This window comes from Manacus candei, unplaced genomic scaffold, assembly GCF_025592945.1.
Source record: "Manacus candei isolate 608988 ecotype Guabito, Panama unplaced genomic scaffold, ASM2559294v1 h1tg000027l, whole genome shotgun sequence".
NCBI lineage: Eukaryota > Metazoa > Chordata > Aves > Passeriformes > Pipridae > Manacus > Manacus candei.
In genome coordinates, this window is record NW_026138075.1 from 9,253,317 (window position 1) to 9,267,278 (window position 13,962).

General features: G+C 37.4%; 1 protein-coding gene across 5 annotated transcripts in view; it reads left to right on the plus strand.

Annotated features, from left to right (window-relative positions):
- SKIC3 (SKI3 subunit of superkiller complex) overlaps nucleotides 1-13,962 on the plus strand; it is a 47,887-nt gene that overhangs the window by 8,238 nt on the left and 25,687 nt on the right. For all 5 annotated transcript variants that reach the window (XM_051789310.1, XM_051789309.1, XM_051789313.1 and 2 more), the window contains exons 10-19: nucleotides 1,329-1,469; nucleotides 3,111-3,212; nucleotides 6,360-6,493; nucleotides 7,128-7,214; nucleotides 7,304-7,407; nucleotides 7,520-7,646; nucleotides 8,783-8,962; nucleotides 9,381-9,505; nucleotides 9,975-10,228; nucleotides 13,126-13,228. In XM_051789310.1, the coding sequence (XP_051645270.1) occupies nucleotides 1,329-1,469; nucleotides 3,111-3,212; nucleotides 6,360-6,493; nucleotides 7,128-7,214; nucleotides 7,304-7,407; nucleotides 7,520-7,646; nucleotides 8,783-8,962; nucleotides 9,381-9,505; nucleotides 9,975-10,228; nucleotides 13,126-13,228 (1,357 nt within the window). The remainder of the gene's footprint in view (nucleotides 1-1,328; nucleotides 1,470-3,110; nucleotides 3,213-6,359; nucleotides 6,494-7,127; nucleotides 7,215-7,303; nucleotides 7,408-7,519; nucleotides 7,647-8,782; nucleotides 8,963-9,380; nucleotides 9,506-9,974; nucleotides 10,229-13,125; nucleotides 13,229-13,962) is intronic.

The window sequence follows — 13,962 nt, forward strand, 5'->3', positions numbered from 1 at the left end:
GAAATTTTCTTAAAAAGTGTACCTTGTGAATAGGAAATAAACAGATCTGTTTAGATATGTGTTCTAAGCAGAAAAGGAGAATCTTTCCAGGGCGGGGGAGGGAGAGGTTGGTAGGAACAAAACGTGATGTGTTTGGAAGTGCAGGGATCTGAAAGTATGCAGTTGCTATTTTCAGTACTTCACTAAACAGTGCGGTAGTGTTGGACACTTTCTCAGCATTTTCAAAGATAATTACTAGATTTTGGTATTTAATTTATTTCTTAAGGCATCAGAAGTTGATTTTATTTTTAAAACAAGGAAAGAAGATCAGGAAAAGAAAACACATCTGGTTTATATAAAAAGAAATAACTTTTAGCTTAGGCAGAAAAATGCCTTTTCCAGTTTTGAAGGTAGGCTTCATGAGATAATGCAGAAGCAGAAAACAAGAGCGAATTTTTGACTTGTATTAAAAAGGATGAAGACAAACCAGACTCTAAATTCGCAAAACATTTGAAAATACTTAATGTTTTGAAGAAACAGGCAGAAACTAATTTCAAAGGAAGAAGTCGGCACAGTTCTTGTATACCGGTACTCTGACAACGTCACCCTCCCACAGGCTTGTTGGAGTGGGAAGGATGCTTATATTTTAGTAAGGCTGTTTGTTTTTATCTGAGTCATTCCAACTATGTCTTAGTCCTTCATGCCCTGCACTTGTAGGCTTGTAACTCAGTCTTTAAGTCCCCTTTACCAAATGCAAATCAAAGGCAACCATTATGTCACATGAATTAATAATTTTTAAAAGAAAATAATAGTCCAAAGATTTTTGCTGCAAGTCACAATTGTTTCTTTTAGCACTGCCAAGACTACAATCATAGCTAAACACTAGTGTCAAAAGTTAGTGGTATCAGTTAAAATTAAACAAAGACATTATATGGTGTCACAGCAAGGTTGTTTCAGCAAGCTGATCACAGAAGATTTGTAGGTACACAAGGCCTACTCTGGAAAGAAATTATTTTGATTTATTTGTGGTAGATTTTGACATGTGGGTACTCACCTGGACTTAAATGAAAAGCATATGAAAGAGTTAGTTTTTATTAATAAAGGAAGTATACCTGTAGTAATTTAACAGAAGTGGTTATTCAGGTTTCAGACTGTCAGTTTATTTTGTTTGGGGATAATGAGTATTTACATTACTACTGGGTTTTTGGGTTGTTTATGGGATAGAGTGATAAGTATGTAATGCCTTTCGAAAACTACTTTGAACTCAAAGGTCATTTAAGTAGATAAGGTATGCTGTTGCATTTTTTTTAATCTAAAACTCTATAAAATGTGTCTTTTTCTGGAACCAGGTACTTTGTCAGAAGAGGCCCTGCACTGTTTTTCTAGGCTTTTGGAGATGGACGCAAGCAGTGGTCCAGGCATCATTGGTTTTGGTATAAAATGCCTCCAAGAAAAGAAATACAAGGAGGCTGTTAAGAGTCTTACTGAAGGTAAATATGTAATATGTGGTATAAGTAGTCTGTAACTTGAACACCAACTAGTTTATGCGGAATAGTTATATATATCTTACACTTGCATAGTACTTTGCCAGTTCTAAGACCAGCCTTTAAGAGGGTACTCACACTTTCTCTAATTGAGTGTTGAATTTTTTTGAAATGTAGCTTAAGTATAACATCTCTGAAGTCTGTCATTGGTGTTATAGTCAGCTCTGTAGTGTTTTAATGTAAACTCTTTTTAATCCTACTGTTATTGGGGAAATTTCTAGATGAAACAATAAATAGAGCAATAGCAATAAATGAAAGAATGTGGAATTTATAAAGTAAAATGTAATACACCTTCTCTAATTGAATCACTGCATTTCTCTCCCTGAACAAAGATGAATTTCCTTTGAAGTTACTTCATTTTAAGACCTCTTGAACCCTTGCTTTGGATAAATACTTACATTAAGTATCTAAAAAGAGATATTAGAAGAATTTCTTTTTGTTGTTGTTTTACAGTAGCCATATTTGCTGAGGAGTTGGCTTACTCATCTGTCATTAATTTGCTTGTATTGAAATGGTAAAGCTCTTTGTAAAAAAGTATTCATAAGTAAACTAGTGGGAAAATGAGACTCCCCACCCTCACTGTGCTGGCTATGGCAGCTTATTGTGAATATTGGCTAAATAACTATTTGGGATGTAAATGTTCATGAATCAGTCAGGCAACATTGTGATATCCTGCATCCATTCTCCTAGGTTTAGAATGAGATTGTTTCTGAAACTGAATTTTGGAATATTCTGCAGTATCTTACCCACAGTGAAATAATGTCTTGCCTAAAATGTGAAATAAAATTTCATGTGCTTAAGAGGAAAAAGTGCTCCACGAAAAGCAAATTCTTAGGCTTAAATGACCACTGTATGTTTTGATGAAACATACATCATGTTTTTGACAAAAGATAGCATTTTTATTTTAATTAATATTAATTTTTCCCCTATTTTTACTTTTACATGAGGGAAGAATGCAAAGAACAAGGCTGTTGGTATAATGTGTCAATGTATAAAGCTCGGAAATTTAGTCTTTCCCGATGAGCCAAGTGTTTGCATCTTAGGCATCGAAGCTTCCAGGCATTATGGTTATATTTTAGAAGACAGAAATTCAGTTTTATTAATGAATCTTTAATTAAGGCAGGTTCATTAAGAAGTTTCAGTGAAACACTCTTGCCATCCTAATTTTTGTTGTCTTGAAGTTCTATAGGCCTTTTCTGGTTTCTAAGAAAAACTTTATAAAGCAATCTATAGGTTTGATCAACAACAAAGTGAAGGATTTTCTTCTTTTTGAAAGGAAAGTGTACTTTAAGACAGTGTTTTGCATTTTCTCACTTTACCCCCTTTTTTTTTTCAGTATATGTAACATTATATGCAAAATTAAGCCTAACTGAAACTTACATGCTTCTTGGTTTTTGCCTTCTTGCATGGAGGTGTGTATGTCTAAAACTGTCTAAAATAAGACTCAACAAGATTTGCAGTTAATTTTTTCTTTATCTGATTGATATTGTTTTTGATGGCATTATATGGTAATACAGCATCTCCCAACTATAGTTTCTTAGCAACCCTAAGCAACTTTTTTAATTGCCTTTCTTAAACTCCGACTAGGTTTACAGAAGACTAACCAGTGTCCAGCAGCGTGGCATTATTTAGCAGAGGCACAGGTGAAAATTCACAAATACAGAAATGCTGTCCTGTCCTGCAATCAAGGTAACTGCTTGCTAACTGAAAGGGCAACTGCAGAGGTACACTGCTTTATCTGGTCGAGCCAATGTGGCCTTCGTGTCCTAGGTCTGAGTTAGCAGCAGGCATAGACCCTTGCTTTTTGCAGTCTCACAGCTTTTGCTGCTTCTCTTGGTTTATGACAGCTGAACAGTACCTTATGCTGCTTAATCTCAGGAAGACAGAAAAAGCTTGGCTAATCGGAACCAGAAAGCTGTCTGATGGTTGACATTTAGAAGGTTTGCATGTTCTGATGTGCTGCTTCAGCTGGTGGTTGACCAGTGCTGCCAAACAACAAATAATTTCCTGAAACCACAAGGGTATGTGTCACCAGTATTTAGTCTGGTAAACTTTGTATTACAACCTGAAAGATAAGTTTTCAATCAAGTTAATGTAAAATGCAGAAATGATGCATAGTACACTGCATCTGAGAAAACCTCACTCAGTGTAAAACTTGATCTGTGCTAGCTGGGAATGAGGGCAGTTATTATGATCCAGTGATGCATGTCTAATCTGAACAGAGCCACTATCTGGTGGTTATAAATGAAGGAGCAGCCAAAATAGACTTTTTTAGTGACAGAGACAAATGCAATGAAAAATTTCTCAAGAAAGACTTGAAGAGGCAAAAGTATGCCAACCTGGCTGAACAGTCACGGTAAACTATTGACAGCAAGGGAAAGTACTTGCCAAGGAGGGAGATTGAAAAGACCTGTGAATTTGGGTGGAGGAAATATGAAAACTGAACAAAGCAGGTAAAAAGAAATTGATTGCTGAAAGAATGAAAATGTGGTAATTCTTTTCCCATCTTTCCCTACTTAAGAATTGACCAAGGATTATGAAGAGGAAAATGCTGGAGTACTAAGAGGTTTAAGGAGTTGCTTGCTTAAATTGTCTTGGCACCCAAATGCTTAGAAGTAGATACCATGGCTCTAACTTTTAAAAAGGGTTGCAGGAGAGTTCAGAGAAGCCACTGACAAGTCTAGTATGTTAAATGGTTGACTTAGATAAAACTGGAATTTTTAGAGTTAGAGAATTGATGTAGAAAAAGTATTTTGGGGATAGACAGCATGGCTTTTATAAAGTTGCCTTTTTTTCAGAACCCCTCGAAAGAGCATGTGAGCACACAGATAAGGGAGACTTCCAGGTAGTCATTGATAAGATCTCTTACGTGACTGGTTTCCCTGTGGGTTTGTATTCAGGAAGGATATTGAGGTGCTGGAGCAAGTCCAGAGAAGAGCAACAAGGCTGGTGAAGGGACTCAAGCACAAGTCCTATGAGGAGAGGCTGAGGGAGCTGGGGTTGTTCAGCCTGGAGAAGAGGAGGCTCAGGGGAGACCTCATCACTCTCTACAACTCCCTGAAGGGAGGTTGTAGCCAGGTGGGCGTCGGTGTCTTCTCCCAGGCAACCAGCAGTAAGACAAGAGGGCATGATCTTAAGCTGTGCCAGGGGAGGTTTAGGTTGGATATTAGGAAGAAATTTTTTACAGAGAGAGTAATCAGACATTGGAATGGGCTGCCCAGGGAGGTGATGGATTCTCCGTCCCTGGAGGTTTTTAAGATGAGACTGGATGTGGCACTTAGTGCCATGGTCTAGTAAATCACAGGGGTGTTGGATCAAGGGTTGGACTTGATGATCTTGGAGGTCTTTTCCAACCTGGTTGATTCTATGATTCTAAAGAAACTAAGTTGCCTTGGGTTAAGAGTTAAAGTTGTATTGAGTGTTGGGTTTTTTGTTTTAAATAAGTTAAAAGGTAGAGCACGGTATGGTAATTATGTCTGTTTTCAGGCTGGAAGGAGGTGTCTGACATTTTCAGCAATACCTGTGCCTTTTATGATTGTTGAGTAATAAGGTTATAGTTTGCTTCTGTTCAAAGTATGCTGCAAAACTTTGAGGGGATTACCTGAGTGTGTAACTAAGTGTTAGAAAAATTAATAAAATTCTATAGTCTTAAATGCAGAAGCATAGAGCTGTGGGAAGAAGTGTTCGCACAAAGGTATCCTACAGTCTTGTTGGAGTAGAGTGCAGAAGGGTCCTCATTCTGTATGAAAAAATAGGACTGCTTCTTTCATCTTCTATGCTTTACAGGTAAGTCAAATATTAGCAATTTCAGGGAAGGAAATGGTTAGTGAAACAGATCGGCAGCATGGTGCAATCTGTGTGCAGTTTTGATACTCATCCGCCCCACCTCAAAAAGAAAATAATAGTAGAAGTTAATAGACTAGTAAATAAGGATGATCAAATATATGAAAAATGCAGCATATGAGAAGTAAATAGACTTTCAAGTCCTTTTCCAGCCTTGAGAAGAGAAAAATGTGAAATCTGTGAAGGTGCAAGTGATACGGAATATAAATAAAGTGTTTTGTTTTCTTGTGTGAGGTCTTGTTAGTACCAAATGCAACTAAAATGGCAGGCTCAGAACAAAGTTTTGTTTCTCAATGCAAAGGGTAAGTTAAGGTATTGCTCTTTGCTAAAAGATGCAGTTGATGCAGACATTTTCCTTGAATCCAAAGAATCTGTGGAAAGTTGGAGAGAATTCTGGGGAAGCATTGCTTTTTGCTTGGCCTGTCTTACTGGCTGTATGAAGTCAGACAAAAGTTCATTATACATGAAAATAAAAACAATTAGTTGAATTATGCAGGAACTTCTTGCTTTTGGAGAATCCTGAAGCTCAACAAAGTTACCTTCATTCTCTGAAGTGAGATTATACTTTGCACTGGAAAAGTAAGCAGTACTGTGTAGAAAGGTACAAAGCACAGAGGAAAATCCCTGGTTTCAGTAATATTATTTTCTTTAAATACTGAAGTGTAAAAAGACTTGTCTGTTGAAAGGTCATTGTTTCTTCAGAACTCAAATGGGACAGAAGGTAGCATTCCATTTATACGGCCAGCAGCTAGAAAGCGATCAGTGTCCATGTGTCTGAGAGGACCTCCCTAAAACTGATTTAGTTTTTAAACTTGAATGAATTGAAATTTTACAGGACAATTTCTTAAATATGGGGGAGAGCAGTTCAAATGGTGCTTTATTAGGCTGAAAAATTGGAATGAACAAGATTTTAAATATATTTAGAACAGCACTGCTCTTTGTAGTTTTGGTTTTTCCTAGCTTTACTTGATGAAAGGTTCTTTTTGTCAACAGCTCTTCAGGCTCTTGAAATTCCTGAGGGTCCTAATCTTCAGTGGAAGAATCTTGTCCTTCAGTTGAAAGCAGAGACTTTGATTAAAATAGCTGATGCTGATGCTGCAGAAGAAGCCATTAAAGCACTTGAGCAGGTATTTTCATGGACTAAAATGCTGTAGTTTTTTTAAATTTTAAAAAGTTCTCTCATCTTTCTGTACTCAAGCTGTGTATTTCTATCCCTGCCTCCTTTCTACATTCTTGTGGTTTAGACCGTTCCTACCAGCTATAGTGTAATTCAAACATTTCTTTCATCTCTGCTTTTTTAGGGTTTTTTTTAGGCTCTTTTTCACTCACAATTCTAATTTTAGAAGTTGTTGCTTTTGACATTGTCTGTTCTTGCTCACTGCTGCTGGGCTCATGCAAGTTCTGTGGCTGCTGTTCGCTTTAATTTGAGTTATTGTTATAATCCTTCGTATGTCCTTTGTTCACTTGTCATTAGTCATGAAGATACTTTAAGATAGCATGGTTGCTTCCCCTTGTTTTTTGTCTCACAGTTTCATTGTTTTTTGTTGTTCTTCGTACTTCTGTACCTTTGTCCTTGCTCTCTACTATCTTATACTTGTTCTTTGTCAGAATTATTCTGTCTAAGTCTTTTCTGGTGTACTAGAGAAAGCATGCAAATGTTTTCTTTTCATTATCTTCATGCAATCTGCCTACTTTTCACACCCTTGATTTCTTAGTTTGGGGAGAGAATAAATTGATGGTGTTTATTACTTGATTTTCTAGATTGTAGATGCAAGCAGTGATCCAGTGATTTCAGCTATAAGGGGCCAGGCTTATCTAAACAAAGGTTTAATGGATGAGGCTTCTAAGGTTAGTGCTTTATTGTTATTCCTATAAGCTAAGTGCAGTTCTGGGTTTCATGGAGGAAATAACTAGGAAACAATTACATCCTTTTTCAGATTTCACAAGAGCTTCTGTTGTCCCACCCTGATCTGGCTGAGTCCCATGCTCTAGATGGTTACATCCATTATTCCCAAAAGAACTATGAACAAGCAGAAAGAAGGTAGACTTTTTTTTTTCCGTCCTCTAAGAGGGAAATGTTATGGGGGAGTAGAATATAGAGTTTTGCAGCTTTTCAGAATTTGTCTGATCTGGCCTGTGTTCCTTTCATTTAGTTTTCTGAATGCTATTGAAAGAAAGGCAGAAACTGCAGAGTATCATCAGTACTTGGGGCTCACATACTGGTTCATGAGTGATGAGACAAAAAAAGACAAAGGAAAAGCACTCACTCAGTTCTTGAAGGTAAAGACTGCTTTAACTGTTCATGTAGAATTAGTGTTTTTCTATATCAGAAACCAAATATGGAAAATATGCTGAATGGAGTGACAGACTTGAATATTCTGCTTGTTACAATATATAAGCCTCCAGAGCCTGTAAACCAATTTCAGCTGTGCAAAAAGGCACTGTAGGGAGCTGTGCAGCTACCTAGAATCTCCCTGCTTTTGTTTTCTTCTTTTCACCTACTTCTTGAGGCGTTTGAATTAGCCAAACGTAGTGGTGATTTCCACAATCTTCATTCCTTGACAGTTGGAATGTTGAGGCCTCTTGGTGACCGGCATAGATCTTTGAAGACATTTAGAAACAGGGAGGGCAATATTCAAACTGGAAGAAAAGTGAGGAAGGAAAAAAGTTGAGAATGGTGTTAGAGATTCAGTCGGTCCATGGATTTAAGTCTGTAAACACCCGATCTTTTGCTTTTTAGTGATTGTGGCTTTTTCTCTGAACATAGATTTTAATGTGAATCCAAAAGATTTAGCCTGACATCTGTATTGATAACGTGGGAGTATACAAAAAAAGCATTATAAACCATATAACTTCATGATAGGTATTAACAACTAAAGTCATTGCCTACTGTTTGCACTTCAATTACAGCAGAGTGTACTAGTGAGCATAACTGAAGTGGATAATACTTTCGGTTTTAAAATATTTTATCTGTTCTTTATTATTATTGACAAAGGTGTTTGCTGCTGCTTGGAGGCTGTGGGTTCTTAAGTATAAACAAATCAGCCAAGTGCATCTAAGAGGGAACTTAAACTTTAGAAAAGGCTGGAGTTAATTGGGATGTAATATAGCAAGAATATGAGCATAATGGTCGAAACAGTAGAATATGAAAATTATGGGATGTTAACTAGCACAAATAGTTTGTTAGTACTTCGTGTACAAAATGCTTTGTGTCATGAGGCTTGTAGCATATTTTGCAGATACTTAAAACTCACGTAATCTGGGTGAATCTAAAATAAAGTTTGACAACTCAGTATATCACAGAAAGGGCTTAAAAAGTTGATAAGTAGAGATTAAACAAGTAGTTATCACTGGACCTGTCTATCACTATAATCTTTCAAAATGCTGTCTTATGTTGTGTTCATATTTCCTTACAGGCTGCAAAATTGGACAGCTACTTGGGAAGTGCCTTTTTTTATTTAGGTAACTACTACAGAGACATTGCTGGAGATAAAAGTAGAGCTCGTGGTTGCTATAAAAAGGCTTTTGAACTGGACGAAATGGATGAAGAATCTGGATCAGCAGCTGTAGACTTAAGTGTGGAACTTGGAGACATGGTATTGTGCATTCAGAATTTCAGATTACTGTTGTTTTGTTTTTCTATTAGTCCTTCTCTTTGAGGAATCACTTCAGGTTTCCTTTGTATTTGAGAATAAGATCTGAAAACAGATATTCTGTCATTGCTTATTAGCTTTCGTAGGTGGACCTGCTTCAATTTTATGCTCCAATTTTGAACTAAATTTATCTGGGGAGAAGGGTAGGAGAACCATTGGAGTCATCACATGAGTGATGTAGATGAGGAATTTTTTCAGCAAGAAACATGAAAAGAAAGCTAGGGCATTTTCCATATTTAAATTGTGTCACTTCTTTTTTCCATCCTCCACCTTGCTGCTTTCAGGAAAAGCATACAAAGTCATCAGAACATTTAAAAAACATATATTGTTTACTAACTTGACATTTTTGGTGCTTTGTTAGGATACTGCTCTGTCAATCCTGAATGAGGTAACTGAAAAAGCAAGCCCTGGTACAGCAAAATGGGCCTGGCTTCATCGTGGACTTTATTACCTGAGAAGTGGTCAGCCGTCACAAGCAGTAGCTGAGTAAGGGAACTGGTGATTGGTTTAAGTCCTTTTCTATAAATCCCAATGAAACGGTCTTTGATCGTAGCAAGTTTTGAAAATAAGTTAGCTGATTATAGGATTACTTGTACTAAACAGTGGGAAATGAGTCTGAGCGAGCTGTGTCTGTCTTCTGTTCCAGAATCCTTAGAATGTAGTCCTGTTATCATAGCAGTGTTCTGTACGAAAAAGCCTGGTGACAGGCATAGACGAACCTGGTATAGCACTGAATAATGAGCCACGGTTAGGTACAAAGCCTAAACTTGTGTAATGTCCTCTGAAGATGAAAGTGATACTATGCTGTGTTTAAAAGTTCTGTATAATTGTGCATTTGTGTCCTGAGAGTGTATAATGCAGAATTAGTGTTCTGAGAGTATGTAATGCAAGGAAATATTTTATGTTAAATTGTATCACCTTTTATTTAAATAAATTTATATCTTCATATCTTCAGTTTGCAGGCAGCTCTCAGAGCTGATCCAAAGGATTCCAACTGCTGGGAGTCTCTAGGGGAGGCTTATTTGAACAGAGGTAGCTACTCAACAGCTCTGAAATCCTTCAGGAGAGCAAGTGAGCTGAACCCAGGGCTCATGTACAGCACGTACAGAGCTGCAGCACTTGAGCAGATTCTAGGCAAATATGAAAATGCTATAGCTACCTATCAACAAATTTTAAAGAAGACAGAAAACTATGTGCCTGCACTGAAAGGTAATGTGTCTGAATTTGAAAGTATTAACTCTTTCTCCCTCTACACACTGTAGTGCTTCAGTCTTTTGAAGGGTTCTTGGGGTATTGAGGTTTTCCTGCATGGAAGGATAGGGTTATATATTGGGTATGTAGAGCCATGTGATCCCCTGCATGAAAGCTAGTTTGTAGTAGCCCTCAAATATCTGAAGAACTCTTAAATCATGATGAGTGGGAGTGATTATTTCTCTTTCAAGTAAGTATGAAAGGTAATTAATCCTTGGCCTACCAGGCCAAGTGGGTGGAATAATTGAAGATAGACAGAGGAAGACAGCTAACAGTGCTGCAGTTTCACCTAACCAGTAAAACATTGACTCAATGGGCAATGGAATCAGACTACTATTTCAAAGAGGAGGGCATATACTACTTTTCTGCTGCTCCTGATCATGCATTCCTCATTTCTTGTGTTAGCCTAGTGATCCAGAACACTCTGAGCTTCTGCAAGTACCAAAAAATAGCAGTAAATCCCAAGAGGTCTCGCAAGTGTCAGAGATGGCAAGAGGTAGAAATCTTCAATATACATAGCTAGAAGCAGAGAGAAATGGGTCAACTGGAACTTCTTCCTGGTGATGGAACTGTGATTCTAAAATTATATAATACGAGGATTATGTAAAATTTTAGTAACAAATTAACAAATAACAAAACAATTATCAAAATAACAAATAACAATGAATAATTGTTCTGTTTGCATTTTCTCTGCCACTTAGTCTTCAGTCATTCTCACCCTATATCCCTCTCTGAAAAAGATGTTTTTTGCTCCTTGATACTGGTATGAATCTTCAGGTATTCCTTCATTGTATGTAAGGCCTATTGATTTTTGAGTGAATCTAAACTGATTCTTATAAGACTTAAGTCAGAAGTGTTGGGTTATTATTAACAGTAGGCTTTTGGTTGAAAGAGTTGGTCCGGTTGACGCCTCTACTTCCTCTTGTATAACTTCATTGATTGGATTTTTCCAGACTAAAGTGACATGTATAGGTACAGGGTACAATAGCGTGAGGAAAATAGCTTCAGAACTGCCAGTGTAATAGAGTGAATGGTACTCATATCCAGTGATTTACTGCCCAACAGAATCACTGCTGGTGCCAGCAAGATATAAACCAAGCAGTTACTGGTTCCAAAATGCTAGAAATTGTGCCATGAGATGCAGTTCCTTTTTAACAGTGGGATTTATTTCCATTTGTGGTGGGTTGACCTTGGTTTCCAATCTTCAGAGTGCAGAGAGGCAAATTTTGTCTCTCAATCCACAAGTGCGGAGAGGAGAAAAGTTCAAATATAGCTGAAGCAAGATTAAGACACAAACGAGGCCAAATGTTGGTAACCAAAACTATAATTCACTTTTATTCCCTATTAAAGAGGAGAGAAGGCAGGAAATATGAAAGTAGGAAAAAGCAAAAGGTAATTACAGAAAGCAAGGTACAGTCACCACCATGGATCCAGTGGCATTCTGTAGATCCATTCCTCTTCTGTCCTTCAGTGGGGGAGATCTCTGTCCGGGCGTGTCAGGTGCTTGCTTATATACAGGCTGGGCAGCGTGCTTTATGGTAGGCTATAGCAATGGTACGTTTGCCATGTATAGGCTTACAGCAATGGCACGTCTGCCGCAAAGTCAGTAGCAATAACACGTTTACTGCACGTAGGGATTGGTGTTCACACGACATTCATGTGGTGCACTTAGAGTCTGTAACTTAAAGCATTGATATCTACATGACATGTGTGTGATATACCTTGTTTGTGCACAGAGTCTGCAGGTTGTGGTTAACTGAACAGCTTGTTTTTGCAATTGTTGTCTGGCTGCAAGTCTTCATGGTGGAGCTTAGGTGATGGTGAAACAAATTGGTTTTTAGCAGTTCTCTATTTTTTTGATAGTTCTCTACACCTTGTCTGGACACCAGCTGCCCACCAAGCTGTTCTGTCACTCCCCTTCTAAGCAGGATGTGAGCAGAGGAGAAAATAAGATGGAAAAAAATTATGGGGCAAGATAAATGTAGTTTAATAAAGCAAAAGCAAAGGCCATATGCGGAAGCAGAGGAAAACAAAATTTATTCTTTATTTCCCATCAGTAGGCAAAATCCTACCACTTCTCGTGAAGTAGGACTTCAGTCTGCCTAGTGTTGCTCTAGAAAACAAATGTAATAACAAATGCCCCCTACCTCTTCCACCTTTCTCTTAGCTTTTATTGCTGATGTGATACGATATGGAATATCCCTTTGGTCAGCATGAGTCAGATGTCCTGAGTGTGTCTGCTCTCAAGATTTTGATCACCCCCAGCCTACTACTGAAGTGGGGGATGGCAGAGAGACCGCCTTGGTGCTGTTCCAAACACTGCTCATCAGCAGCCAAAGCCAGACCCAGTGCACCATATGAAGTAAATTCATACATAAATAGGATTAAATAATGTTGGCTTCAAGTATTCCTGAAAAAAAGACTTTCCCTTTTGCCTACTGTGACATTCTTTTTTCTTCTTTTGTGTTTCAGGAATGATTTTTGACATGTGTAAACTGCAAGTTGTTGTATTTGTCAAAGACTTGCCAACACAGAGCAGATTGCTCATGAGGGGTTTACTTACTATTTGAGGACAAACCCAAAGCTTAAATGCTATGGTTTTTATAATTAATTATGTTTATTTTAATATGCAAATTATTCTGCAGTTCACACTTGACAAGATAGATTAAAAGCAAAATCTCTGTTGTGAGCATTGTGGATCTTTTGATTTTGTGATAAATTCATAATCTGTGCAGGGCATAAATCTTTTTATAAAGCAGAACACTGACCAGGCTTCCACCCTTCCTCCCCACCTTATTTTTAAGCATATCATAAAAGCATCTCTTTTCATAAAGGATATTTTCTTTTATTTTCAGGACTTGGTGAATGCTATCTCATGCTGGCAAGATCAGCCCTTGATAACTACTTGGATAGGAAGGCTGTGGGTTACATAGAGCAGGCTCTTGAATATTTTACAAGGTTAGTACTAAACACTCACTTATTTAATTTCTGGTGGGATTGTGCATGGCAGGCAGAAGAATAAAAATTAAGTGTTTGAGGATTTTCAATTAAACTGAATCAAATGGACCAGGGCTTCTATCTAGAAGTGAACATATGCTTATTGAAAATGGTTTGAATAATTTCTAAATGTAGGCTGCTTAAATGAATGGCTATTATAGAGTTTTGGTTTTTTCTGTTTAAAGATAGAGAATGATTTGATTATAACAAAAGTGTGAAATGACACAGTTCTTTTCAGCAGTCCTGATATTTAGGACTGGAAGAAGGGGATTCCTACCAAAAACAGTGTATAAGAGGAAAATATTCCCTCCTTCCCTCAATCTTTTTGTTTTACATTTCATATAAAATGCTTTAGTGTCCTAATTTAAGTCTTGAAATAACTACTGTTGGAAAAGAAGGTCCATCAGGTTTCTGCAGATGAGTCGTGTCTTGTAATGACGTGGTAGTTCTCTAAAATGCAAGGGAGTGTCTAGTCAGCTGACATGTTGATAGATAATGGCTACTTTTTAGAATTTTAGTCCCGATGATGTTGGAATATATTGGCATTTTGCAGTTTCTCTTTTTTTTTTATTTCTTTTTTGATTTTGACCTTTTAGACCTATAGCTTGAATAGGAAGAAACTGAATTTAAAAAAATAAAACAGCTCACTGATGAATTGCATTTGAGATTTTGCCACTCTTTGAAGTGGCGAACTT